This window comes from Rissa tridactyla, chromosome 4, assembly GCF_028500815.1.
Source record: "Rissa tridactyla isolate bRisTri1 chromosome 4, bRisTri1.patW.cur.20221130, whole genome shotgun sequence".
In the NCBI taxonomy this organism is placed as follows: domain Eukaryota; kingdom Metazoa; phylum Chordata; class Aves; order Charadriiformes; family Laridae; genus Rissa; species Rissa tridactyla.
In genome coordinates, this window is record NC_071469.1 from 69,649,253 (window position 1) to 69,676,826 (window position 27,574).

The following is a 27,574-nucleotide window of genomic DNA, read 5'->3' on the forward strand; positions in this document are numbered from 1 at the left end:
GGTTCATTAAACAAAAGGATTTTTATTGAATTAATAGGATTTACAGGAAATGTTTGTTGGTTTTTTTGCCTGCAACAGTGTTTATTGCACTAAAAAGAATCCATAAATAACATTCCAGGACAATCAATGAACCAAATGAAAAATATCGGAGAGGATAACTGTACAATGAAAAATTTTGTCCAAGTAAGGAAGCTTTAATACAAGCCAAAAGCTCGTTTAAAAAACAAAACAAACCAGAATTCATCGTTGTTAGATCCCTGAAGGTTTTGCACGGCGCGGCCCAGGCGGCTGCTGGGCTGGAGCTGTCAGACAGGGCTGTCACCTTCCCGCCCGGCTGGGACACGGTTTCTGAACCTGTGACAGTTTGCTCAGAGAGCTTGGTCTTTAAGAAGGCAGAAGTGTTTCCCCTCTGACCGGTTTCTGTGAAAACGAGTAGTAAAACTAAAGCAGTTAATGTGTTAACAGTAAGAAATAAGGCAACTCAGGCTTCACTTGCACGAAGCGCTTGGTTTAGACTGGTGAAATCCGCTTCTGTCCGCTTACAGCACTGGGAGTTACGGAAAAATCAGTGTTCTGTACATTAAAGCTGTAAACAAAGAGCAGCTCACTCCAGAGAGAGGGATACGGAGTCCCGAGGGAAATACACTGAAATATTCATTTGGATTTTAACAACGTTTTGGATCCAGGCTGTTTCATACAGTTGTATCTATTGCCCTTAAAAAAATATACAGTCAGCTTGTTAATAATGCAGCTGACTGCTAGAAAAAGATACCAGAATCAAGTCTCTGATTAAACTCCACGCTGGTTCTCAGAATAATAAACTAGAAAAAGATTAACAAACATTTTTTTTTTCATTTTTATAAACAATACATAATACATGTAGAAAAATATTCAAGAGGATAATAACAAAGGTGCAATGTCAACAAAAATAAGCTGCCTTTTCAACAAAAGCACTTTTTCATAGTTTTTAAGTGTGGAAAAACCTTTTAAAGCTCTTCTGAGTGTCCTCGTACAAGTCCGTTAAAGGGTTGTTAGCTTAAAAATTCTTGCCGTGCTGCTGGGCGTACCACTGCTGCCGCTGCTTGCGATGCTCCAGCTCGGTGAGGAGAGCCTGCCTGTACGCCTCGTACAGCTTCACGATCCGTTCCAGTTCCTTCATGAAGAGCAGCTTCAGCATCCCCTGGTACGTGTCCAGGTCCGCCAGCTGGAAGAGCTCCCACTTCAGAATGTGGTCGTATCTGGTTGGGATAGAAAAGATGATCATCCGCAAGCCGACATCGTGGCATTTTAGGCATTTTTCTTAACAACCGGCCTCATAGCCACCAATCAGGTTTCTAACAATCGGCATTAGCGTGTTTTACGTGAAGATACAAGGTAATTAACACCAAAATTGAGCCGTGTCTCTGTGAGCTGGAGACACATCGCTTAAAGCCGAACTGCAGAATCACTCGTAACACGCCGAGATAAACTCTAGAAGTACTAAAGATTCTATTAACTGATTATAATAAACCAGTGCAGAAAAATGCGTTTTGGAAGCATTAAAACAGCAATTCCATTCACAACCCTTGAAGATTTAGCAGCAAAACACCTTTTTAAATTTAGAGTAATACACAAAAAAAAAAAAAAATATTAATTATTGCAAGAGCTTATCCCACCCGCCCCCAGCAGGTACCTCCCGGAGGCAGAATCCTGCACGTCTTCCCTCCCAACACCCTTCCGCTCCCAAAGCATTCTTGCTCCAGCCTTAGCAAGCGCTCTTGGACACTGTCCCCCTCTTGATTAATTAGCAGCAATAATCTAAGTCAGCGCGTCTCGAACAGCAGGTCACGAACCCACAGGACCACAGAGGCGGGTACTGGAGCCCCAACGAGGACTGAGGGAGGGGGGAAATCCCATTAGGCCGTAATTAACGACTGGGAGCACTCACACTGGCAAGGGCCGTCCACGCCCCCCGCGGCTCTGGGCAGTGACCTCCCTGCCAGCGGGGGAGCGGGGTGGGTGCAAAGCGGCGATTCAAGCACCAACAGCTACAAATCCTACACGTTCTCACTCCCCATGCTGGAAAAAATGAGCTGCTGTGGACCTGGGAGGTCCCCTGGAGACATGTGCCAAGAGCCTGAAGCACACTGGTGCCACCACGAGCCCCTCGAGGAATATCTGACCTAGCTTCCCACTCGAGATGGGAACAAGCTCAGCTGTGAAGTCGACCAAATAATGCTCTATTTCTTCCCACTTCCACCAGTTACAAGAGCTGCTGGTTGAGCAAGACAAAATACAGCAGCCTGGGTCATCACCGTGCCATCCCACCGTCCACACGGTTTCCTTGAGGTGGGAAGCGGACACCACTCAGCAGTGCAGAGTGTGAAAGCCCATGAAGAAAATACCAAGGGGTGCAAGAAGGGGGCTACAGACAGACCAGCCTTGTTAGAAGCCACAGAACCCCAGACTGGCAGGGGTTGGAAGGGACCTCTGGAGATCGTCTCGTCCAACCCCCTGCCAGAGCAGGGTCACCCAGAGCAGGTTGGACAGGAACGCGTCCAGGTGGGTTTGGAATGTCTCCAGAGCAGGAGACTCCCACAGCCTCTCTGGACAGCCTGTGCCAGGGCTCTGGCACTGTCAAAAGAAAGAAGTTTTTCCTCACATTGAGATGGAGTTTCCCATTCCAGTCTGTGCCCGTTGCCCCTTGTCCTGTCACTGGGCACCAAGAAGAGTCCTGCCCCATCCTCTTGCCCCCCACCCTGTAGATATTGCTGAGCACTGATGAGATCCCCCCTCAGTCTGCTCTTCTCCAGGCGGAACAGCCCCAGGGCTCTCAGCCTGTCCTCAGCACAGAGATGCTCCAGTCCCTGACCACCTTTGTAGCCTCCGCTGGACTCTCTCCAGTAATTCCCTGACCTGGGGAGCCCACCACTGGCCCCAGCACTGCAGATGTGCCCTCCCCAGGGCAGAGCAGAGGGGGAGGATGAGCTCCCTCCACCTCCTGGCCACGCTCTTCTTAATGTGCCCCAGGAGCCCATTGGCCTTCTTGTCCGCAAGGGCACATTGTCTGGCTCGTGGGCAACCTGTGGTCCACCAGGACTCCCAGGCCCCTCTCCGCACACATCACTCATCGCTCTCCACGACGGAGAGTGGAGTACATTAAAACAAGTTACAAAGAAAGCAGAAGCACAACATCAATCCATAAGGCAGGAGAAGTGACGTAGAAGGAAAGCTGCCGAGTGTCACTAAGCACTGCAGCACCCCCGGGTCAGAGAGCCTATAAACATGCCCCCACGCTCAGCCTTTTGGGATATCAAAGCTGCTGCCACTGGATGGGTACAAACAAGGTCAGATGAGCCTCTTCAAGCCTCCGCTGTCTCACCAGCAGAGCTGAAGAAGCTTCCCGAAAGCTGCACATTATGTTGTAACTGCCAAACCCCTCTTGTGACTAATCAAGGCTATGCCATTTCTCCGGCAAGGAATTTTCCATGATCAGAACTGGCACTCCAAGGGCTGCCAGGGAGCTAGATGGCCGCTCAAACAAAGTCCAGTTTCGTAAGGGAGGTCTGCTCAACCCTGCCTCAATCAGTGACTCACTTTCATGCCACAAATTCTTCAAAGCTAGCACTGACATCCTTTTATACCAAACACATGGTTCAACATTTCCCAAATTTAACGTCTATAGTATTTACCTTTATATATAAGCTATGCAAACTATTCCACGGAAGCAAGCATGTTTCTTCATGACTTTTGTGCCATGAAGTAGGGGAAGTGTTCCAAGATCCTGGTAAAAAAACCAGTATTTCTAACAAAGTTTTTCAACAAGATCATGGTAATTCTGGAGAGCCAGGACTACAGGACTCTGGCTCATGGCCAGATGGCCAGTGCCACCACCACACCTTGTGGGGGAATAGCTGCAGGGTGACATCAAGCAGGAGACACTGGCATTCAGGATGTTCCTCGAGGAGCTGATAATTGAAATAATTCAGGCAAAACCCAAGACCCTGAGCCAAGAGTGTGACAACTGCTTTGGTGAGCAACTTACAGGACATGAGCCCAGGCTCCGAAGTCCACATGGACAAACGACTGCCGGCTCGGATCTGGCTCATGTCGCTCAGTCGAGAATTAACAGCCCCCAGTGAGACCTACCCGCACAGGCTGAAATGAAGTAGTACAATGACTTCAGAGAGCTAGAGAGATACCAAAGCTTAAAATAAACAAGCTGTTCTCTTTGATGGTCTCCTTCCACCTTGGTGTGATGACTGGAGACGTCTGGCAGGGGGACAGGAGCTAGCAGCCATGGAGAGACCAGCCAGGTTCCCAAGGCTCAGAGGGAACAAGGGACACAGAAAGAATGTGTGACAGAGCTGTAACCAGAGTTCTCCTTAGTGGGGACAGCTGCGCTAGCCTGAGCCCACCTAAACTTGGACGGGTTTGTGTGAGAGAACTTCAGGAATATCACCCCAAAACGAGCAGGGTGCTAATGCTGTCCCTGGAACGGGGATCTGAGCAGCACGGAGCGTCCTGGCCAGCTCCGAAACAGGACAAGCCACAGAACTTCCAAAGCAAGGCGAGGGAACAGCAATCCCTCAACCCAGTTTTAATCTTGATTTTGTCTGATCTGAGTCTTGCTCTGCAATAGGCATTTTAATGCTACTTTATTTTGATTAAAGAAAGCCTTGATGTCCAATACCCCTCATTTCCGGCTTTCTCCCAGTGCTCTAAACATAGGCAATTAATTTGCAATCTAATTTTCTTAACTTGGAAATAGGCAGCTGACTACTATAGTTATCAAAAGAATAGAAGAAACTCATGGAATAAACAGAGTTATTTGATCCATCTGAATTTCATGAGAAAATACATTCACTTGAGTGGAGGCTGAAGCCAAAATATCAGGACGTTTATGGAAATAAACTACATTAGATATTGAAAATATATATTCAGAAGGCTGTATGCATCAGAGAAGCACCAAGACATGCAGACGACTACCAAAGATGCTTTTGAGGAATTTTAAGAACTTAAATAACCACTGCTTCTATAAACTCCCTAAATATCAGCTTCTATATTAAAGTTATCCCAAGTCTTGACAGGGCTGCACTCCTAAAATCACTTTTCCCCAAAAGCAAGAAAAACAAGATTGCAGTTGTTTGTCAATATGGACATCAGACTCGGAAGAGAGGCAGATGGGAAGCTGCTGCTCTGGAAGGTTTTCCAAGCACAACGATCTTTGTAAGCACTCAATTATTGAGTTTACGCGAACAGCACCTTTCCACCTCTGCTCCTTTTGCACCCATCATGAACTGAAGTGGGCTGCCGCAGGATTTCCCCTGGCTTGCCCTGCATGGATGTATCCTTGTTCAAATGTTCTGGGCCAACAGCATCGTTAAAACATACTCCGCAGCAAGGCCGATTCTCAATGGAAGGACTGTTTCTCATTAAAGCGGCGATACAAGCAGGAAAGAAAACAAATCTCCATCCCATGCAGTGATGTGTCTGCAGGTTTTCTGGGGCCTGCAGCTTTTTTTTTTTTTTTAAGCATCATCACAGATTGCTAAACCCTCCGTGGTTCTTTAGCTCTTTGAAGCTGTCACTGCTGATAGTTTCTCAAGAAAAGCAGCACATCAGGATTGCTTTGCAATGTGAGGGTTTCGCTTCATCTGCCAAGAGGAGTGCTGAATGAGGGAAGACATCTAATTAAAGATAGAGCCGTATCAGCAGTGCCTCAATGGCAACGGGCTCGTTCAAATCCAAAAGATCATAGGTCTAGGAACGCTCACCGCACAGATGCCGCGTGGAACAGGACACAGAGTACCTGACCTAAACTCCCCAGGCATTTTTTAGAAGGACAACTAGTCACAGAGCCAGAAACCGATGGGAAAAGGCACAGTAGTACAAAATTCCTGCAAAGCACAAAGCCTTCCCTCCTGGGTGAGAAAGCAGGGGCTTACCAGACAGAACACACAGCCAGAATACCCTCTCTCCAGGGCTTTTCCCAGTAGATAACAAATCTTTAATATAAAATAGGACACTTTCAACACAAGAGACCCTGACCTGCCCTGAATATTTACAGCCTGTTGGTTAGGGCTGGAAGAAGAAAGTCCTGGGTTCAGATCCTTGCTCCAAAAGAGGTGGGGGAAGAATTTGTACCATGATCTCATACAAGGGGGGCGGTTTTGGTCTCCTCACCCTCCCAGTCCCACACATACAGCCTGGCATGCTGTGGGAACCTCCACCAGACTGGTCTACCCAACTGGGAGGTGGAGAAACATCCCGTTTTAGAGTCTAGCAAAGGGTTAAATGCAAGCCAGGAGTCTTGATTCCACTGTGCTAAGATTCTGATAGCTGACTTAGGCTCTCAAAACAAACCTTGAGTGGTGGCAGGAGAGAGGGGAAAAGGACGCTTTGAGGTATCAAAAATACCTTGATATTGAAATTTGTTACCTCAAGTTATAGCTAGACATCAAAGCCTCTTCGCCGTCTAGTGAGCCAAGTACCTTCTTGTTTATCTTAACGGCTTGACCATTTTTCACTGAAACAAGGAAGCATTATGGCTAACACCTACCAAACTCTCCATTAGGCTTTTCCTGTGGCCGGAATTCTTATCCTTTACAGAAACTTGCTGAAACAAAAGCTAACATTATCGATTTTTGCTATCATTATCTACTTTGCTACAGTGTCAGGTGTAACAAATCATAATGAAATATACCACAATGATTTCAGTGCAAAACTGTACTGATAATCAACAGATTTTTACAGTAAATTTAAAATAGAAGATTGCAAAAGATATTCCCCTACTACTAGTATGAAAGCATTTTGCCCATTTATGTCCATTTTTGCACCAGAACACAGAGTACGTATACAGTTCTCATACTAAACCTTTGGACAATGCTACTGAAGAACTTACAAGCATTACTGGATGTTTTTCTCAAGCTTTAAGCCAGTTGCTTTGGCAACAGAGAAGAGGTTCATTATGAAAATTACACTGAAAACATATAAGTGATCTTGATTTTAAGAAGTGTGAAAATTATTTATCAATTGTTCCTTAAGAAGCCCTCAAGATGAGGTGACATTAAGCCAGCTGCTACCACTCCTCCTCACTTTCCCAATATAGTATTAGCATAAACCTGAATTTACCTCTTCACAGAAGTGTTTGAGAATTATGGCAATATTCCTATAACCACCAGCACTACTTTAACAGAAGGCTAAAAGGATACTGGAAAATACATGATTTTTGATTCCTCTGAACAAATGTAAATTCTATTCAAACAGCTCGGATGAATTAAATGTTGAGGAGTTTGTGCTGGTTTGGTTTTTTTCCTGATAATCTTAAATTGTTTAAATTGTCTTAATTTTGTTTCTCACATTTCAAGAGAAGTACCAACAAGAGTCCTCGCAACACAGGCTGAAATATTTAAAACTACATTGTCTGGATGTGCCAGAGACCTAAATAAAGAAATGCAGCTGCAGCCAAAACCTAAAAGTATTTCTAGGAAACAAGTCCTCCCATAGGTTACGGGAACTTAGCTTGTCCCTGGTGCATAAATGTACTAGTGGATTTTAGGTCAATTTAAATCCTTCTGGGCTGCTGGCAAGCCCAGGAGCCACAAGAAGTAATAAAACCCATTCAAATCATAGTTACTAGAAGCAGCTAAAAGAGGAGGATTTTTTTTTTAGCTGGAAGTCACTGAACATCATACGCAATCTGAATTTGCAACTACAGGATGAGCTGCTCACTGCTGTAAAACTTAGTTTCTCCATATTCTCCTTATGAAAAAGTACATGATTTCATAATTATTAAAACATATTGTATTTTTAAAGTGCTTTTCTATTTAGCGTTAATCTTCTGCAGAGCTGTATACATTAGAAAATGTAATTTCTCTCATTATGCTGACCCAAATCTTTTCTTGGAGATCGCCTGTTCCTAGAGCATTGTTTCTTTGAAAAATGACTTTTCGCTACTGCTTTGTTTTTATTTAAAAGTTCTTGAAAAGAAACACAGATTTCAGTCTGTATTCAAAATTCTGAACTGTGAAGCAGCATTTGTATGTCTTTTTTAAAAAGGAGTAAGACATACAGTAAGAAGTTAACACCCTAAAAATATTTCACATATTTTATAAACCATGTGATACCATTCTCAATAAGACACTGAAATAAATCACATCCTCAGCTCTCTAATATATCATTCTGCAAGTCATGTGAGCTGCAAGAAGTAGTGTGATGATTTCAAGTAAACGCCTAATACAAAGCAAACCAATGTGACGAACATCTGGTACAACTTCCTCGTGTGCTGTCAGCAATAGTTCTCATGTGATTAAGAAACAGATACCAGCTTGAGTCCTACTTTCAGTCATTCAAATTAATTTGTTTTCCTTCCAAGCTAGGCATGCAGAGGAAAAAAAAAGAAAAAACAGACAAAAAAAACCCATCTCACTTTACAGGAGCCCTGGCATAGACCTGCAGCCAGTCTGGAATCTCTGCTGTGTGGTAGGGGTTTGCAGGGACGAGGAGAGGTTGGCTTCTCTCAGCTTGTTGTGGCTGGTAAGTCACTGGGGGAGGCTGGTCGTAACGGGGAACGCTGTACAAAGGAAGACAGACAAAGCCTGTAACCTCCAAGCAATAATTTAGACATACTGATATCATTAAGTTGTTAACATTAATACACAGATTAATACATGTAAAGGCTGATGATGCAACCACAGACGGAATGTTGCCTCAGCGGGCCTATACTGAAAGCAACTTTCTGTTGCTATTTTTGTGCTTCCCTCCAATCACAAGCACAAGTGTTGCTACTATCTGTTAGCACGCTGTAAAAGTCACCTTAGACCTACGCACCTAGTGCCTGCTACCTGGATACTAAAGCAGAACAAAAAGCAATACCTGTTTTTAAAAGATTAAAAAGGCAAGTATTGCTGCAGCCAAGTAATCCACCACTTAATATGTTAGAACAAATGTATTCAAGGCATCAGCTAATAAGAGTTATTCCATCTATAGCAAAGGACATCCCCGTATGTTTATCTTTTGTGCCACATGTTAAAAAAAAATTCTCTTCCTGGGTAACGGCAAAATAGATTGGGTATCAGAAATTAACTGGTAGATTTGGTGCATACTAACTTTATTTTACCTTTAAATTATGAGTAGCTAAAATATTGATTTTCATTCTAGACAAGACTTAATTCATGTTTCAGATGATACGTGCTATTTGTTCAGACAGCCTCCTGGAACATCAATCAGATCAAGTTTCTGTTCAGTCTACAAGTCAATTCTGTTCTCAGCAACTTTGTCGTTTTACCAACAGTTGAAGAGAATAGCTGCTTTGTTTTAGTGAGTTAAATTTAGAAACAGGATATTGTTCCTAAGACAGTAACAGATGAGACAAAAACCTAAGAATTACAACTTCTAAAGATCTTAGTCAAGAACTAGTAAAGCTTACTTCTAAAAATAAAAAGGTTTTTGCACATTACATATGAGACAAGCCCAGTTCCACTTTCTTAACTGGATTAAGGAAAAAAACTATCAGAGAAGAGAAGGCAGATGTCTTACCTGGGAGCACAAGGATGTTTATATTGAGCTCTTTTATTGATGTGATCTACGTAATACACTCCAAATTCTGCTGACTCAACTCTCTCCCATCCCGGAGGCAGCCCCTCACGCTCAAGTGGATGGCTCCAGTGAGTTGTATTGGTGTTATGATCTATATAGTACTTCCTTCCTCTAATAGTCCAGTCCACCGACCAGCCCGGAGGAAGAGGTAAATCTTCAGAACTATGATTTGTTAAGTTTCCTAGAGATGTAGCAGCAACTCTACCGATGCCTAAAAAAAAAGAGAAAGCAATGTTTAGCTAAATTGGCAATACCCAAACCCAACAATATGTACAAAGTCAACTCCCCCCCGCCAAGGCACTCTGTGAACTCTGAATAATATTTACGGCGTATGCGCTTGTACATCAGTAAAAAAGCGCAATCAAGTCAAAATAGCTATTCCGTTTTAACTCTCACTTGTTCCACTCTCCTCCAACTCCAGCTTCACTAGACAGCTTTGTTCAGAGACAGTTACGGCATCCTTGCTTTTTCAATTAGAGACATATATTAGCATACATAACAGGGATGATGCTGCTGTTATTGTCTCAATTTGTTGAGCAGAGAGCTGACATAAGATTACAAATGTTAAAGCTTTCCATAAATGACAGTTTCTGTTAATATGCTATTACAGCTGCATCAAAGCTATCTATCTACCAAAAACCCACAGTTTTCCTAGTTACAGTCAGAAATTACAAATACCTAGAAAAAAAATCACTGAATACCAATAAAGTTTTTCAGATGAACCAGTCAAGAACAGTAACAGGACCAGGTAAACCAAGAAAGGAGGGACAAGTAAGGTTAGCATTATACTGTGATGACCATTATTACTGAAGCGCGTGCAATCACGGCCAAAAAGTGTCATCAGTAACCAGAGAAAAGCTGGATCCAAGCAGGATCCTGCACAAGCCCTTTGCTGAACAGTCATCCTGTGCACACTGAAGCTGATGTTGCCACATCTTCTTTGCTAGAACCCTCCACGCTTGCTGGATTGCTGGGTGGGATGGTCAGGCCTTCTGACTGCAATCCAATGAGACCGAGAGACCTTCTGTTCAGAGCGAGTCACAAAATCTCCTGGTCTCCTAGTCCAGTAGGCTGTACGTCTGCTTCCCTACATCTCGGCCTTCTCTAGAACTGAGCACCTACACTTCATAACACTAGAGGCACACGAAAAGGAGTAATTTCCAGCTTTTCTTGGTGGTGCGGGCTGCACAAGGAGAAGGGCTTCTTCAGCAAGAGAACTAAAGGCTAGGTTACGTGTATTTGGGGTAGGAGAGCTGACAGGAAGCAACAGTTGATTAAGTTCCCACCTCTGCCCTAGCAACACAGCACATTTAGGATTTATCACTAAATAGCTGATTTAAGAGGCTGTTTGTTAGCATTTTAAAATACTAGATTTTTTGTAACATACACAGTTTTTGTGTTTTAAAAATGAGCGTGCTGGATGCTGAAAGATGTACTGGAGAAACACAATTCCAATGTCATCTTTTCCTTCCGTCTATATACTACGGATACTTGGGAAGCTAGCTGAAATAAAAGCCATAATAATAACAACAGAAAACTTAAAAAAAAAACCAACCCAAAAAACCCCAACCACAAAACTGAAGTGACATAATCAAGAATTTTGCAGGTTTCTTTCCATTCTTTGGAAGCCTACTACCTACTGGCCATGCTGGCCCAAGTTCAATTCTCTCTTTTAAATCCTTTTAAGTAGTTACCCTCAGTACCCATCGTTCTACAGTTAAACAGCCTCTGGCTTTAAAGGAATTCCAATTATCTTTTCATCCTAATCTAGTCAATCACTGTATGTGATTGCATGTTACTATTTCCCAAGGTCAGAAGAAAGGGTATGGGAGCCACTTTTTCTGCTTAAGTCAGAAAGTGACTCCATCACAAGCACCATGTTTACTGACTGAGGAATACACCCCTTTCCTTCTGTTTTTCAGAAATAACATTTTTGTGCAATTATTTTTGAGAGAATGGAAGGGAAAGGCAGAGTCTATCTCATCTAAAGCATACTGTTAAAAAGGCCTTTCACGTGTGGTCATTAACTCAAAAAGACAACAGGAATACTGAAGTAGCAGCAACACTGTAGTATTTCTCAGGCAGTTTCATACTCTTATTTGCTGACAAAGGCAAAAGTCCTTTCCACCAGAACATACAGAATATAGCATTCTAGCCAAGGGACGTCATCTATTTTAAGCATTAGCTTACATATTAAATGACATAGACTGAAAACTGGATGGGCTCTCATTCTAATACAAGACAGCAGTCGTCAACAATAAAGTAATGGGAAGACTTCAAAGCAATGGAATAAATTAAAAAAAAAAACAAACTCACAAACTTCCTCCTGAGTGCTGTTCCTTAAAACATTTGTGCTCATCTACAAATCTTTTTCTAGCCTTGTCATGTTCTGAACTATTTGGCCTTATTTGGCCATATTTCCTCTTGTTATAGTACTTACCTATTTATTCGCTTTACAAAAGAAAGCTGATGGCTGTGTTCATGTGATAGATCCCACCTCTCATTACGATTAGGCAACCTAGACCTTTATTCCCAGTGAGAAGAAGCATCCTGGAGGCTTCCTGACCTTTAGCAGTACTGGGGCAGGGAAACTATTTCAGGCCCTAGCTACAGTTATGTTGCTAGTTTTGTTTTCATTCCAGTGACAAAATACAAACATTTAAGCTTCTAGAAAATACTGCACTTTGGATAAACAAATTCAGTGTTTTCTCCAATTAACTGGACCACCGTGTTGTAATTTCACGTACGTATAAACAGTGACTATTAAATCATCACTACCAGAGGATCTGAACGCACAAACTTGACTGGGGGAAAGAACTTTCACAAAGGCATAAATACATTTTTCTGTTTATTGTTAAAACCAGCACACGTCTGTGTTTTTGTTACAGTTCCTCCTACTTAAATTCTAGCATGATTCCAGCAGCAAATACATATATATTTATTCCTTGGGGTAAAGGTTAATGCTTTCTAACATTTGGAAGTTGGTATTAAAAGTTGCACAAGCTATCCTCGGCACCAGAAGTTCTCTTGACACGTCTATATCCCTTCGTACAAAAGCCTGAGAAGACTGAGAGATGGACTCAGGAAGTGAGAAAAATCAAAATCTCATGATGTAGAGAAATCACCTAGAAAGTAGACTAAAAAGCAATGCTGCACCCAATGGAAAGGCAACACTGGCAGTTCTGTGTTCGCACAATCATTAAATTCTGGCTATATAGTTTCTCCCAATGCCTCGTTATTATTTTTTAATTTTCAAGATGAAAATAATTAGAAAAAGAAAAATAAAAAAAATATTAGAAAAATAAAAAGAACAAAAATAATTAGACCACAAATACATCATACATTCCTTTTGCCATTTTCCCTTCATATACAAAGAAACAGAGCCATATTGTTTAGATAAACTTACATAGCTGTATCAGTTACCAGTTTTGAACAGTGTTACAAGCAGCTACAACTAGCAAGCTCTAATTATGAAATCAAAGGCCAGATTTATAAACAGAAGGTTGCAAATATTATAGGTTGTAGACCATAACTTACAGTCTTAATGTGCATTTTCCCCCCTTAAAATCACAGATCATATTGAAATATTCCGTGTGCTGGAAGTTTTAAGACATCAGGTAATATTCATAGTGTCTTACAAACATCAACCCACTTTGGCATTCAAATCGGCAATTAGTACAATTTAGGCATTTTATTATATATAACTGGAGTTACTAGAAATCAAAAGAAATTGTATATTGGGTTTCCTTATAAAACTCAGCAGATGCTTCCTCCAAGGGAGAATGGATATACAAGTAAGAGAAATAGCTCCCGCTATGATTTTGAACAACAAGAGAAGATGAAAATTGACTTTCATATATATATACACATACCTGTAATTATCAATAGTAAGACTGAACAGCACTTGGAAGAGTAAATTCGTACGTGATATTTTCCAAAGTATAAACCAAAGAAGAAAGTTACACAACAGCCTAAAACCATCTACTGTGAGCACTACCTTTTCTGGGTCATACTGCCAAAGTATAATACTCTTCTGTGTTTAAATTTCAGGTAAGGTCTTAGCCCTAAAGCATTTTCATAGCTTTGTGTAGAATTTTACTACAGATTTTACTGCACACACCAAGGATATTCCCTGACTCATGGACTGGTACCACATTTAAATACCACAATGCAAAATATCTACAGCAAAAAAGCCAAACTTACAACTTGAACCATTTTTATCAAAACACCTAGGGTAAAACCTCTGATTTTCCTCTTGATGGTGGATATAATCTCTACCATAGGATAATCAAAAACAGGCTTATTGAAACTACCCAGGCTTTTCTTGCTCACACACTGTTTTATCTATGACAAGGCAAAAATTCTCATTTTTGGCGCTTTCCCAAGCTTTTTCCAAATGTTAAAAGTCTCCTTTCCTCTGTTTAAGGACGAGCACTGCTCTTTAAAAACTCCCCTGCGTGGCACTGTCAAATCTCAAGAATGGTCAACAATGAATTTTAAACCCTTTTCAAGTTGCCTCTTTGGAACTCATCTAGCCTCATTTATTAATTCTGTTTTCTAATGGTATATAGAATTATAGAACCGTAGGGTTGGAAGGGACCTCTGGAGATCATCTAGTCCAACCCCCTGCCAGAGCAGGGTCACCTTAGAGCACGTTGCACAGGAACGCGTCCAGGTGGGTTTGGAATGTCTCCAGAGACGGAGACTCCACCACCTTTCTGGGCAGCCTGTGCCAGGGCTCTGCCACCCTCAAAGGAAAGAAGTTCCTCCTCATGTTTAGGTGGAACTTCCTATGCTCAAGTTTGTGCCCATTACCTCTTGTCCTGTCTCCGGGCACCACTGAAAAGAGCCTGGCCCCATCCTCCTGACACCCACCCTTTAAGTATTTATAAGTGTTTGGGGTATATGTTTGGGGTATTTTTTGGTTCAGCTGTTGCTTTTAAAGAACATTAATACTGAACATTATTTGCGGCTTTGCTTTTTCCTTCCCTTGTAAATATAGTCTCTTCAGTTTAAGGTCTCGAATTAACTGTCAACCAGGCCAAAAGACATTATATGCTTTTCCAAAGCAAAAGAAAATCCTGTTCAATGCGGTTTTCTTGCTTAGCAGTATCACTGTCTATGTTCTCAACACTTTGAAAAAAGAAAGTGCAAAGGAATAGCAACCACTTATTACTACTATTAACAAGATTTATGTAAGGCCAGTCCCTATATTCAGTCTTATTCTCAACATCTTCAACAATAGGGTGTTCTACTATCAGAACCCAAACTTTTGAGCACCACATTCTAGTGCACTGTAAGATATCAATGCAGAGTTCCTTCATTTAATAAAGTATCTTAAGCTAATTTCACAGATGTGAAAAATACGTAGTATCTTCTTCAATCAAGGAAGTTCTGATTGGTTTGTTCCACTAGTAGGGAACAAAGAAAACTCTAAGTGATATGCGTTAATGTTTTCACAGCCCAAAGAAGGGGTTTTATCATAAAAGCAGAAAGTTGTCCAAGTTCTTAAGAGGAAAGGTTTCCAGTTCAGCAAAGGACAGTTCTTTAGTCTACCTTGTAGAAAGCACAGGAGAAAAATTATACCACCGGAGCAGTCCAGCATAAAGGGAAAAGATCAAAATCACTGACGAGAAAGACTCACTTTGTTTATTAGATACAGTGCTCATGTAGGCAGAGAAGTTTTAGAGTTTATGAACTCCCACAACTAGCTTCAACCAAATTTCAAAGTGTTGAAGAACAAATCTAGCCAAACAAAAGTCCTTTATATTTGTTTTTAATTAGGTAAACTGTCTCGAGAGCCTTTTTCCCCATTACCTCAGGATGTCAAAATCCTCTCCCGTCCCCTCATCAAACCAGTAGCAAAAAGAATTTCCAATAGCTATCCTGTTTGAATAGGTCTGCAGATTCTAGGCCTTCCTAACCCATTCCGAAGCATCTGAAGGTACTTCCTAAGCACAAGTACCTCGTTTGTCAGAGGGAATGAGGCGTTCCAAGTAAGCATAAATTCACAAATAGGAAATGACAGGAAGTACTTTGAAAGCTTCGAAAAGTATGCTACAAAGAAATTACTGCAAAATCAGCACAAAAGAAGAAAAGGGCAGGAACTGCCATTTGTTCAAAAAAAAAAAAAAAAAAGAGTGAAGTGTACACACCTAGAAAGAAAAGCCCTGCTACCTTAGCTCTAAATAGGTTTAATTTAATAATTTGTATTTCTTTATTTTGCTCTTACATTAAACATGAGTACCAGTGTGCAATTTTTAAGGGGTAAAATTTAACACGAGATGAACCTGCTTTCACTAAAGCACACTGCATTCTCTGTTTATAGGATTAATCGTTTTTCTCCTCTGACATCACAGTCAACTGCCTACAATCCACCATCAGAAAGTCCCTTTACACTGTGACTTTAATCTCAGCAATTTTCACATACACATAAGAATTTTTTAGCTTACCGCTCAAACAGGGACAAATAACTCTGAGGTCTTGGTTACAAGTTAGTTCCAATCTATACTGCAGATATAACTTCAACCACAGACCTCCCCAAACCTTTAACCTAGAAGAGAGGAAAGAGATGTCGAGGAAAGACAAGTAAAGTCTCTTAAATTTGAAACGGACACCACAAAAAATTTTAAAGAAGTGCGACAGAGGTAGCTAAACATACAAAACTAGGAAATACCTCAACTGAAGACATTTTTCAGGAAAACCAGCAGCACTAGATTGCTAATGAAAAACAAATATAATGAAAATAAGAAAAGGAGGATATGGTAGAATCGAATCATACTGAGAGAGAAAACATGACTTCAAGGAGAAATGCCTATGAAAGAACACATCAAAGCTGTCAACATCTACCGTTGAAAAAATCACGTGACTTTCTTAAATACTTAGCTGAATACTTTTGAGTATGAAGATCTCAATAAGAACATGCTTTCAGCTTATCTCCAAATTACGAAGAGGAGAACCTTTATTTTAAATGAAAGCTGAAATTCACATGCACCTCTCCACTTCCAGACCACTGCTTCTCCAAAGTCATCTCAGTTGTAACCAACACTAAATGAAATATCGCTGACCACTAGCAAGAACACCTTGTGTTCATCAGGCAACATTTACGTTTCAATCAACCCAAACTGTAACTGAACGGACTGAGGGGACCTTCTGAGGGAAGGCGGGAGCAGAGGAAAAGGGTTGAAGGCAGCATTTACGGATTTTGGCTAATAAACATACTTGAACATTGAAACTTGAGGTACTGGGCAATTTTGTCATCAGTAATCTTGCTGAAGAATTTTGATTAGGTGAAACATTTAGAAACAACACTGGAGATGTGTAAGGAAAAAGTAATTCAGACAAAGACAACAAAAGTAAAAGACCTGCCTCAGTATTCTAGATATGCAAGAAAAAAGGAACTAGAAACTACAGAAATGTTAGTGTAGCTCAAGGAGAACACTGATGGTTTGAAGACAATGGATGGTTCAAATAAAAAGAAGCTTAATGGTGAGATGAAAGAAGTGAAAAAATCTAAAGTTTTCTTATTTTTGACCACATAATTCTTTTACTGAGAAAAAGTAACAGCAATTCTTGAAAATATGTACAAAAGTTAAGGACACAGGTCAATGTTCTTACTGCGGTGAAACTGAAAAAGGAATTTAAGAATTCATATTCCATGCTGAGATCAAAGCAAAAAAAATTAGAGGAAAAAGGAAACATTTTTGCAGACAAAAGACTCATCTTTCTTTGTCTCTCCCTATAAATGCATGGGATTGAACACTCACCTGTTACAAAATATGTGTAGAATTTGTTCAAACTATTACATGTAAAAATATGAGAGTGAATGGCAAAGACCAAACAAACATGAGCAACTCCTTTATGATTTCTAGTGGCTAAGGGGACATGTAGACAAACGGTGGGGGGACCGGGGGGGGGGGAGTCTTTTTAGGAAGAAATCCAGGTTGCTACAAATATGGCTGTAAAGCCCTACTTTTAGCTTGTTTTAAAAATTTGCTGAATTAAACTCCACTTTCAAACCAATAGCTAGGCTAGAGCTCCATTTCCACTTAACGTTATTTCAACTCTACACAGCAGCAGTACCATTTTTTGAAGTCTTCCTCAGCACATGCGGTTACTATAGTAGTTCTGAATGTTAAATTGATGGATTCGTTTATGAAAACCTCCCCTCCTGCCTCTCCTCCCTACAACATCCCAGCACACACTAAGAGGTGCTATCTGGACCAGATAAACGTTTAATGACTGCCGACTGAAAAAACAACTGATGGAGAGCTTTCATGCAAAATCTAGGTAGATCAGATCATAGAATCACTGAATGGTTTAGGCTGAAAGGGACCTTAAAGACTACCTCGTTCCAACTCCCCTTCTCTGGGAAGGGACACCTCCCACTAGACCAGGTCGCTCAAAGCCCCGTCCAGCCGGGCCTTGAACACCTTCAGGGATGGGGCACCCACACAGCTTCTCTAGGCAACATATCAGTATTTAGCAAAATAAATGAGGATTAACGTAGTGAGTCTTAAACCTTAGTATTTCAGAATTTGCTGTCTGACAGCAGTAACACCAGCATTACTCTTTTGTCACTTGTCATTTAAATGTTTCTGGAGTGAAAAACCCCACAAAGCATTGTCAGGTTATAATTCCATGCACAAGGTCAGCAGTCTTAAATGTTGACAGTCTTCCTAGCAGATTTGTTTTTCCAGGCAGGATGTTTATTTTACTGGAGACTATTTACTATTTTGTTTACAGATTACATGTAACGATGAACTAACAACTTATTTCACACGGAAGGTACATTATTTACAGGTTTGAATATTTCTATTAAATGTTTGTTTCAAACTCCTCCTTGAACATAGTTTCTGTAGTACATACAGTGCTCGAAGACAGCCCAATTTACTACTTTCAAGGTCACCTTTCTATGGGTAATATTGTAATCCCAGAATTTTTATTCCACCAACAGATTCACAACAGCACGCTGCACCAAAGAATTATTCTTCAGTGTTATCACAGATATAAACAAATATTTCAGAAAGTAATAAATTCTTCTTTCTTATGCTGTTCTTCTGTTAGAAAACAAAGACAAGTTCCAAGTTTCAATTTGAGGGGGAAACAGGCATATTTACAAACAACACTACAAGCTAAAAGAAAAAAATAAAAATATCAAGAACTAGGAAGTCAATTTCAAGACTAACTATATGCCAATTTTCTAATTACACTAAGCAGTCATTCCTCCCTTTGACCATTTATAACAAATTATTTTAATTACTGAGGTCAAATTAACACAATAAAACTAAATAACACCACAATGATAGTTAAAATATAATAAACCAGCAATGCTATAATTTAGAGCTGTTGGTTATTCTCTACGCCACTACAACAGTAGATATCCCCTAGTGAATAAAATTCCTTGCCAGTTAGCAACTGAATCAACTTCGTCATGAGGAGTGGCAGATATGCTTGGCATTAAAAACAACTTGCTCAACTTTACCCCATTATTTAATAAATAAATAAATCATGGTTTAAGTATATTTTTTTCCTTTCTGGATATATGCAATCAAATTTTTAACTCTAAGAAATGCGAACATGTAGTGTACTCAGATCACAGCAGTGTTACTAAAAAGAAGCACTGTCCTACACGGCGTAATTCCTAAAAACATGACCCTGGTGATCCAGATATACCTCTGCGCCTAAAGTCTTATTAAAAACATATTTTAAAAAAACAGCAGTTAATCAGTACTTACCTGAAGTGTGCCTCCCGTGATTCTGTGACATCCTCTGGAAAAGGTCACTGTTGTGTTCATAATACCTGTAGTCCTCATGTACGCGATCATTTAACGGACGTCTCCTCTGGGCATCATAAAAATGATCGTAATAATAACAACGGGCACCAGCATCTCCATTTTCCAAAACAGAATTGGCTTCTGTTAAAAAGGACTGAGAGGAAGAGCCATATTCTCTAGGGACATCAGCTAAACTTCTGGCAAGATAGGAAGGCGCAGACAGTCTGTTGCTTTCACGTCTCATTATTTCATGAGGTGGTCTCTGCACTGGAGTTCGAAGGAAACTCTGGTTTCTGGAAACAATTCCATCTCCACCAGAAGCATACGCAGAAGATGTTGAGTCAGGAGGACAAATATCAGTTCGTCTTGGAATGGTTGGACCGTGACGGATAAATGAAGGCATCAGATCTGATATATAGCATGAAAGCGAAATAAGAACTTTGGCTGTACTTACACATAAAGCATTTGGCTAGCCACAGTGCTGATTTACACCATGAAATTGAGGAAATTCAAATGCTAGAACCCCTTTAAGGCACCTCTAATGCATATGCAAGCGCAACGGTAATGCTGCAGTTCGTATCGGTGCAACAGAAACCATCACACCTTCCACCAGCAACAAACTATTGCCAAAAGGCTGCAGTTTTGCCACTATAATTGCATCCACAAAAAAAAAAAAAAAAAAACACACAGCAGACCCAAAACGCATCAAAAAACACACCAAAAGAACCCCCCCCACTATACTGTGGCTACATCAGCCAGGCCTCATACCTCTCTACTAGAAGAGTCAAGACAATCCAAGGATCCTGGCTATCACCGTACCACTTAATCAGGACCACTGTCCTTATCAACTCAGAATAACTCAGGATGTTAACGCCTACATGCTCACAGGAATCCATGGCAGAATCAGGAACAGAATTCATACTTTCTCCACTAATCACAACGTTTAGCCAGCAAAATGCTGTCATCCTGCACACGTTAAGTTCTCAAATTACCATGAAGATATTTCTCTTTCTCCTTTACCTAAAGGGGTTTTGCATACCAACAGTGACATCTATGCAAACAATTTCACTGCCTCCCTCCAGTAAATGATACATTACTCCTCTCCCTACTATTACTTTCAATGTGATATAAGTATTTTCCCTCCAGGTGAGCTAATACAAATTATGACTTTCATTTAGAAAAAAGTTATGCCTATTATTAATTACTTTTTATTAATAAACTCTTATAACTTAGGGTAAAAATTCAGTGCGTCCCAGAACGTGTCATCAGTAAATTTATAATCATTAGAAAGCAGTCATGTAACAGCTAGTCATTACATCATGGCAAATAGCACATGCAAAAGGTGTTGACCTCTTAGACACACCTACAGCTAAATATGAAAAAACTTTGTGGGCTCTTTTTTTTTTTAAGACTAAGTCAATGTAATCAGACTAATAAATGATTTTGCCTGTTGACTGGGAAACCAGCTGTTCATGCAGCAAAAACACCCACAAATACTGAGTGCCTGCTCCTGCCAGCAAATCAGTTGTTGCCAGTTGTGATCTCCAAGCTAATCCTGCAATTATAGCACAACACACTTCAGTCTAGGGTTGTTTTCAAAGAGTAACAAAACGAAACCTAAGTGCACTTTCAATGTGTATTTGCTAGTGTTTTGTACAGTCCTAGCAAAACCAGGACTGGGGCATTAGTGTCAGGTTAACCACACAAAGATCAGTTCAACCGAGGTACATAGTGGTGACCTCATCAAGTTGATTCATAGCTTAGAACTGGAGCGCTTGCTTCCGCAGGGATTTTATGCAACTGTCTCGTACAGTTATCTCATTTTCAAAGCACACACCTTTTGGCAGTGCACCTAGCCTAGATCGGGAAAACAACCACCGATGAGATGATCTGTTCCATTCATCTGAAAGATGTCCATCTGGAGATTGTCTTAACCCCTACCTGTTGAAAACTGAACAACCATGGCTAAGAAAAATCACAGAACGGTTGGAATTAGAAGGAACCTTAAAGATCATCTAGTTCCAACCCCCTCGCACGGGTGGGACACCTCCCACTAACCAGGCTGCTCAGAGCCCCGTCCAACCTGGCCTTGAACACCTCCAGGGATGGGGCAGCCACAGCTTCTCTGGACAACCTGGGCCAGGGGCTCACCACCCTCACAGGCAAGAATTTCAGTCGGTATTTTATAATATAAGAAAAACTAAATACGAGTTTGTTTATTGTGAGCACCTGGTAGTCCAGTAGGTGTAGGGTTCCCTTTTACTTTCACCTCCCTTTCGGGCTTAACGTTCCTCCCTCCCTCAGTCCCCAGGTCTCCCCACAGAAGCCCCCTCCCCGCCCCAGGGCCTCCTGGGCCCGCTTCACCCCCCATTCGCACCACACAAAGGACGCCAGGCCTCAGACTGGTCCTCCCGGCCCATCCCCGACACTCACTGCGCAGCAGAGGGCTGGTCTCCTTCTTCACGTACTTGCCCTGCACCTCGCCCGGCTTGGAGAGCTCCGTCCGCGTCTTCTTCCGCGACAGCATCCCACCTCCCGCCCCGCTACCACCCCCCGCATGCCCGGCGCCTCTCCCCCGCTCCGCAGAGGCACTGTCCGGCCGCCCCGGCCCCCTCAGGCGCGGCGGCTGCTCCGCGTCCTCATGGCCGCGCACCGGACCGGGGATGAGGGCGCGGGGGGGGGGGGGGGGGGGGGGGGGGGGGAGAGATTCAGCGCTGAGGGGAGGTGGCGGGGCCACGCGCGGGGGCTTGTGGGTAGAGCGGCCTCCGCCCTCCGGGGGAAGGCCGCGGGGCAGGGGCGGGCGGGCGCGCGCCGCCACAGCGCCCCCGTGCGGCGGGGAGGGCGCAGGCCCGCGGCGTGTGGCGGGAGGGGACGCACCCCCCACCCCCCCCCCCAACCCCGTCATGGCCGGCCGGGGGCTCCCCACGCACGCAAACACCGCCCCGTGGGCACCCCGCGGCCGCCCCACACCGTCTCGCCTCCCTGCCGGCAGCGGGGACCCCCCCACACCCGGCGGGGGAGAGCCGAGGGGGGCAGCGCGGCCTCGCTGGCGGGAGAAGCGTAGGCCCCGCGGGGGCTCGGTGACCAAGGGACACAGCAGGTGCCTCTCACAGCGGTGGCAAAAAGAGTTAAGTTTTAGAAGGTTAAACAGGAAAGGCACACAATAAGAAGCACTCCGTATTTTCCATATAAAGGCGAGGAACAGGTGCACAACTTGAGGGCAGAGTGTGCTCGAAAATAAGCTAAGAGGTGTGTTTGATACCCGTCACTTTTTTATACTTTACTCAATTTTATACTTTCGTAGTGGAAGAAACTACTTTTATTAGCTGCCAAACTGTACTTTTTATTATTACAACTTTGTGTATGCATTTGATGAATTTTCAGATACCACGTGAAGTACCTACAAATTCCATGGGAAGACACTGACATATTTTCATCTTGGCTAAAACCAAAAAAAGCCACAAGTATGGATCATACAGTAATTTATTTATATTTGTTTTTTACATTCATTATAAATAACGTGTAAGTTGGTTCATCTTTCAGTTTTACATGATGTTGTAAGGACAATATATTACACCAGAACAAAACAAACTCAATAGAAAAAAAAATACACAATTGTTTTCATTTATACAGAAGTCATTTGTCATGAAATGACAGCATTTGACACTGAACAGGAGACTTAACAGGTAAATGATGGAAAACCTGAGAGACAGCAATGTCATTTGCTGAAAGTAAACAAAAGTATTTTACTCTTGATAGATCCAGACCGTCCCCTGCTCTACCTTACGTATAATCTGGCTAAAATAAAGTATGTTACAAGCTTTTTTTTTTTTTCAATCAGAATTCAAATAATTCATTTTTCCTTATATTTAAAGTAGTAATTGGAGAATGTGCGACAATGTATACTTTTAAATCATTCTAAACTGACAAGTAGCACTTCAGCTGTGTGAATTCAGTACACATAAATTTAACTTGGGGGGCCTCTCCTCTTCCAAGACTCCCGACCCGAGATACCTGTGTGCCTTTATTTTCACAGTGATTCATAAAGCAAGAGTTGAAACACCTTCTGGTAATAAAGTAGTTAATACCTTAATTGGCAAGACTTGTGTGAACGAGGCCTAGAAATTCAGTGACTTTTGACTGGTACAATACCATTAAATACTTTGGTATCTTTAAAATGCCTATACTGCATAGGAGACACATTCATGCACAAAAGACCGCTAATGCTTAATAACTTACATGTTTATATGCTTATTTTCAGTAGCCTGGGCTTTGTAAAACCAGCTGCTTTATCTTTTGAGCTGACACAATGAACCAATTAGCAATGTGACACTCATTTGTAAGCAGCGCTACCTTTCTCTCTGTTCCCTCCATTTGGGAAGGGATTGTCCTGAATTGTCCTGTAGCCACAAAAACAGTACAGTACAGAAAGACTCCAGAATATGTAATTACAAAAGGCACTTCTGAGAATTAATTCATGCAAGTATTCCAGTGAAATTGGAGTTTGGTCTAAAGAATATTTTCCTCCTCCGCCTCCTCCTTCTTTCTTCTGTGGCTGGGTTAATTTTTTGAAGCAAAGTGAAAGAAAAGTAGAGGAAGGTAGAATAGGGCGAGAAAGGGAGAAGTCAAAGTCCCTTTTCTCCGTTTCTCCCTTTTATTCCATCATCTGGGCTCCCTTTTTGGTACTGTGCTCTAGAAATGTCTGTACGTTTTGTTTATAAAAACCTGGTAACTACCAGGAGATTAAAAGAATTAGTTAAGTAGTCTAGCCTTTAAAATGGAGTAATGTGAAATTAATTCCCCAATAGTTTAAGTGCTCATTCCCTCTGTTCAGCATTCAGACTTTGGTCACAGACTGAGCATTAGAAGTAAACCTAGGTCAAGATATGAAGTAGTGTTAAAATGTGCTAGCTAATGATATTTTTCCAAATACCGTTCTGAACCTGATTTACATTGTTTCCTGGAAGTATTTTGAAACTTTGCTCATTTCTGCAGCATAGGCATGGTTTTAGGATGTGCTCAATTACAATATTGCTAACACGCAGTCCTGGTACCCATATATAGAGACTTATTATAACTGATACCACTTACTGATTAATATTAAAAGAAACAAGATATTACTACTTCAGATTTTTAAAACCTCTGATTTATATCACTGCAATTTGTCAATTTGATGCATTTCAAATTGTTGAAAAAATTGTTGCAGCCTCTGAAAAATGGGATATGTAAATCCTTGAATTTGAGATTACTTAGAGAAATACCCAGTACAGCCATTGAGAATAGCATAGCAGTGAAAGAATTTATAAGGACTCTGTGATAACTCCGACATGTTGTTCTTACGTGATTGTATTTCCATTTCCACTATATTGCCTGCAAAAAGCAACAGAGGAGGAGGAGGAGGTCATACCCTCTATGTCTAGTTCAGTCCCTCAACCCTCCAAAATTGGTAAGTAACCATGTGGACATAGATATAGCATCCCCTACAGCCACACGCTAACCAGTACTTGAGGGAAAGTCACTTTCCATAGGTTACTTCACAGCTTGTAGGCAGTATTATCCCGGTTTCTGGGGGACTTTTGGCTCATTACAAATGCTGTCAGAATTGTGACCTTGCTAGCGGTCTCAGAGACAAAACATCTCGCTCTCTTCCTCTGCATTCTCAATTCATGCATATTTAAAGAGGTCCAGTTTCAAGTATTGCCTGTATGGCCCCTTTCACCAGTTTTATTTACATTGTTTAGATGTGTCTTACTGGTCTGAGGGAGGCAAGGCATTTAGACTATTTGCAGCAATAGGTTATATACAAGCATTTGAGCATGGAAGCTCTTACTCAGCCGCTTCTGTCAGACCTGTCTCAGTCCTGAAGGCGTTCCCAGAAAACTTGCATTTCTTTAGCCGCATTGACTGATGAAATAGGAGGCGTTACCTGTCCTTACAAAACTTGATGCTCTTTGACCTTCATGACTGTAGCACTTCTGTATGTTGGTCTAGGAGCACTAAGGTAATAATCATCCAAATACAATTTGGTTTATCCTGCTTTTCCTAATGCATATTTATCTTCACCTATTGACATTAATATCCACACTTATAATGTTGAAGGAAGCTAATTTAGACTGTTATTCCCTGAGTTCTTCATATTCACATTGAATATGTTTCTTCACAATTACAAACTTAGATTCTGTACTAGGACCTACTACAAAAGACAGACCTTTCCAAATTATCACTTGGGTCGAGCGATAATTTTGTTTTGAAATTTTTGAAATGAACACTAAATAGCGCTCATTTAGGATCATACCACTTTGTGGCAAAGGTCCACATCTGTGAGGCCTAGTGACAGGATTTCACTGAAGAAATCATTCAAGTCCCCCTCTTCATTCTTTTGCCAATTGTTTAATAAACATACCCCACTGCTTTACTGAATTTACAAATTATATAAACAAAACTCACATCTTAACTTCTCTTTAGTGGCTCTTCCTTTGTTTAGCATAACTTATTTCCACATACAAAAAAATTAAGGCCTCTACAATTTTTAAGTTGTCTGGCAGCACAGCTTGAAAAAACCCCAAAAACGTAGTAGTCTCTATTTGCCAGCGGGGAAATTTCTTCAGATGAAATATTGTTACGCTTAGTTGGAGGCAGTAGTCAATTTACATTTTTTTAAGAAAATTTTTTTCTGAGCTCTGCTCAGAAACAGCCATGATGAATAACCCAAAAGCCTACTGCATAACGTGAAACGTCAGTTTGCAGGGGACAGGCCATATCAAGAAAGTCTTGCTTTCAACAGCAATTATACTGACAGTGTTGAAGACTGACCTATTGCTATTAGTAAGTTCGGACCATGAAGTATCCTAGAAAGCCAAAAGTAGTTTAAAGTTTTGAATTCGGTAATGTAAGTTTGCATTAGACCTCGGCTTCAATCAAGATAGGAGTAATGAATTCAGTACAGTAAACTCAGAATTTATAATTTAAATTAAAACCAAAGTATCAAAATAAGTTAACCTAGAAAAACATATGTCTTTTTTTTTTTTTTTTTTTTTACATAGTGAAGATTGCTTTTAGGCAAAACTTAGCAAAAAAACAGTTTGGGAATAAACAAAAGTTCTCTTTTGGCAGTGTCCGGTTTGGGATTTAGCTCTGTCCTCTCCTTGGAGGAATCTGTTAACTAAAATTCATCCATACAAAAAGGCAACACAGTGAAAAGCTGAAATATTAACATTTCAGTAAAGTGCATGGGACTGTGGCAGACTTAATGGCTTTGCTATGACCTTATCTCAGCTGCTGAATTAAACGATGGGGATGCCAGGTTCTTTACTATTCTATTGAGGTTGGCAATTTTTTCTTCTAGTAAGTAATTTTTCCTTTCAGCAGTTTTCTGCCGCTGTTCCGTCATCTCCAAAGCCTTCAGCAGTTGTGCGTTCTCAACATAGAGATCCTTGACCATCGCATCTGCTTTAGTGTTCTTGGAAAGCTGAATTGTGAATAGAACATAATTACTCAGCGAATTAAAAGCAAAATAAAAACTAATTAAAAGCAAGAACAGTGCTGGGAAATTGGGTGAATGTGTTTATTGTAATTTAAATATCAAAGAAGGACAACCCACCCATTCATCTTATTTTCCTTTGTTAAAAACCTGTACGTTTGTGCAGTCTTTATAGATATGATGAATATTTTGAAACTGGGGAGACTTTGTAAGGAGATCAGGCAGATGACAGAGGGCTTCAAATGAATGTTGTCAGATAACTACTGCCTTACAGCATTTGTCCTCTAAGGATAAGTCTAGTTCATGAGAGGATCCACCAGCCCAGTGGTCCCACAGAGATACTTCCTCCGAGGTTTGAACCATCAGCTCCTCCTATAAAACTGGGGAGGAGCAGCCTAGCGCTTCTCTGCGTGGTTTTGGGAACAGCCCTTTGGCAGGAAACTTAGCATGAGAGGAGACCGTATCTCAGCAGAAAACAGATATCGTTACCATGTCACACCTAAGTGTTCAAAAGCCAACTTTTCCTGCGCTGTTAGGACTTCTGAAGAAGGCAGACCAGGGCAAGAACAAAATCCCCAAAACCATGTCAAGCAAAGGGTGTGTTGGGGCAGGGGGCGTTGAGAAATCAGTAATTGTACAGAAATCCTGTCTGTGCTCTTCAGGAAATTCTTTTTCCTCCTTTTCTAAGGAGCTTTTCCAGTTAGGATACTTGGCCAGAATTTGATGTTTGTTTCCGGAC

The 27,574-nt window shown here is 41.4% G+C and overlaps 2 protein-coding genes across 6 annotated transcripts in view; both read right to left on the reverse strand.

Annotated features, from left to right (window-relative positions):
- Positions 1-2: 2 nt before the first annotated feature.
- Positions 3-21,940, reverse strand: SAV1 (salvador family WW domain containing protein 1). Of its 2 annotated transcripts, XM_054197993.1 has the most exons (6): positions 21,789-21,940; positions 19,317-19,763; positions 9,520-9,790; positions 8,411-8,554; positions 6,542-6,598; positions 1,112-1,238 (listed from the first exon to the last, which is right to left on the reverse strand). In XM_054197993.1, the coding sequence occupies exons 1-5, from the start codon at positions 21,880-21,882 to the stop codon at positions 6,586-6,588; spliced, it is 969 nt and encodes a 322-aa protein (XP_054053968.1). In that variant the 5' UTR covers positions 21,883-21,940; the 3' UTR covers positions 1,112-1,238; positions 6,542-6,585. The 2 variants fall into 2 exon arrangements, with proteins under 2 accessions (XP_054053967.1, XP_054053968.1); XM_054197992.1 differs by lacking the exon at positions 6,542-6,598 and having other exon boundaries at positions 3-1,238.
- Positions 21,941-22,829: 889 nt separating this feature from the next.
- The window catches only part of NIN (ninein), a 66,924-nt gene continuing 62,179 nt past the window's right edge, over positions 22,830-27,574 (reverse strand). For all 4 annotated transcript variants that reach the window (XM_054200770.1, XM_054200775.1, XM_054200769.1 and 1 more), the window contains one exon: positions 22,830-26,823. In XM_054200770.1, coding sequence (XP_054056745.1) covers positions 26,614-26,823 — 210 coding nt within the window. In that variant the 3' untranslated portion in view covers positions 22,830-26,613. The remainder of the gene's footprint in view (positions 26,824-27,574) is intronic.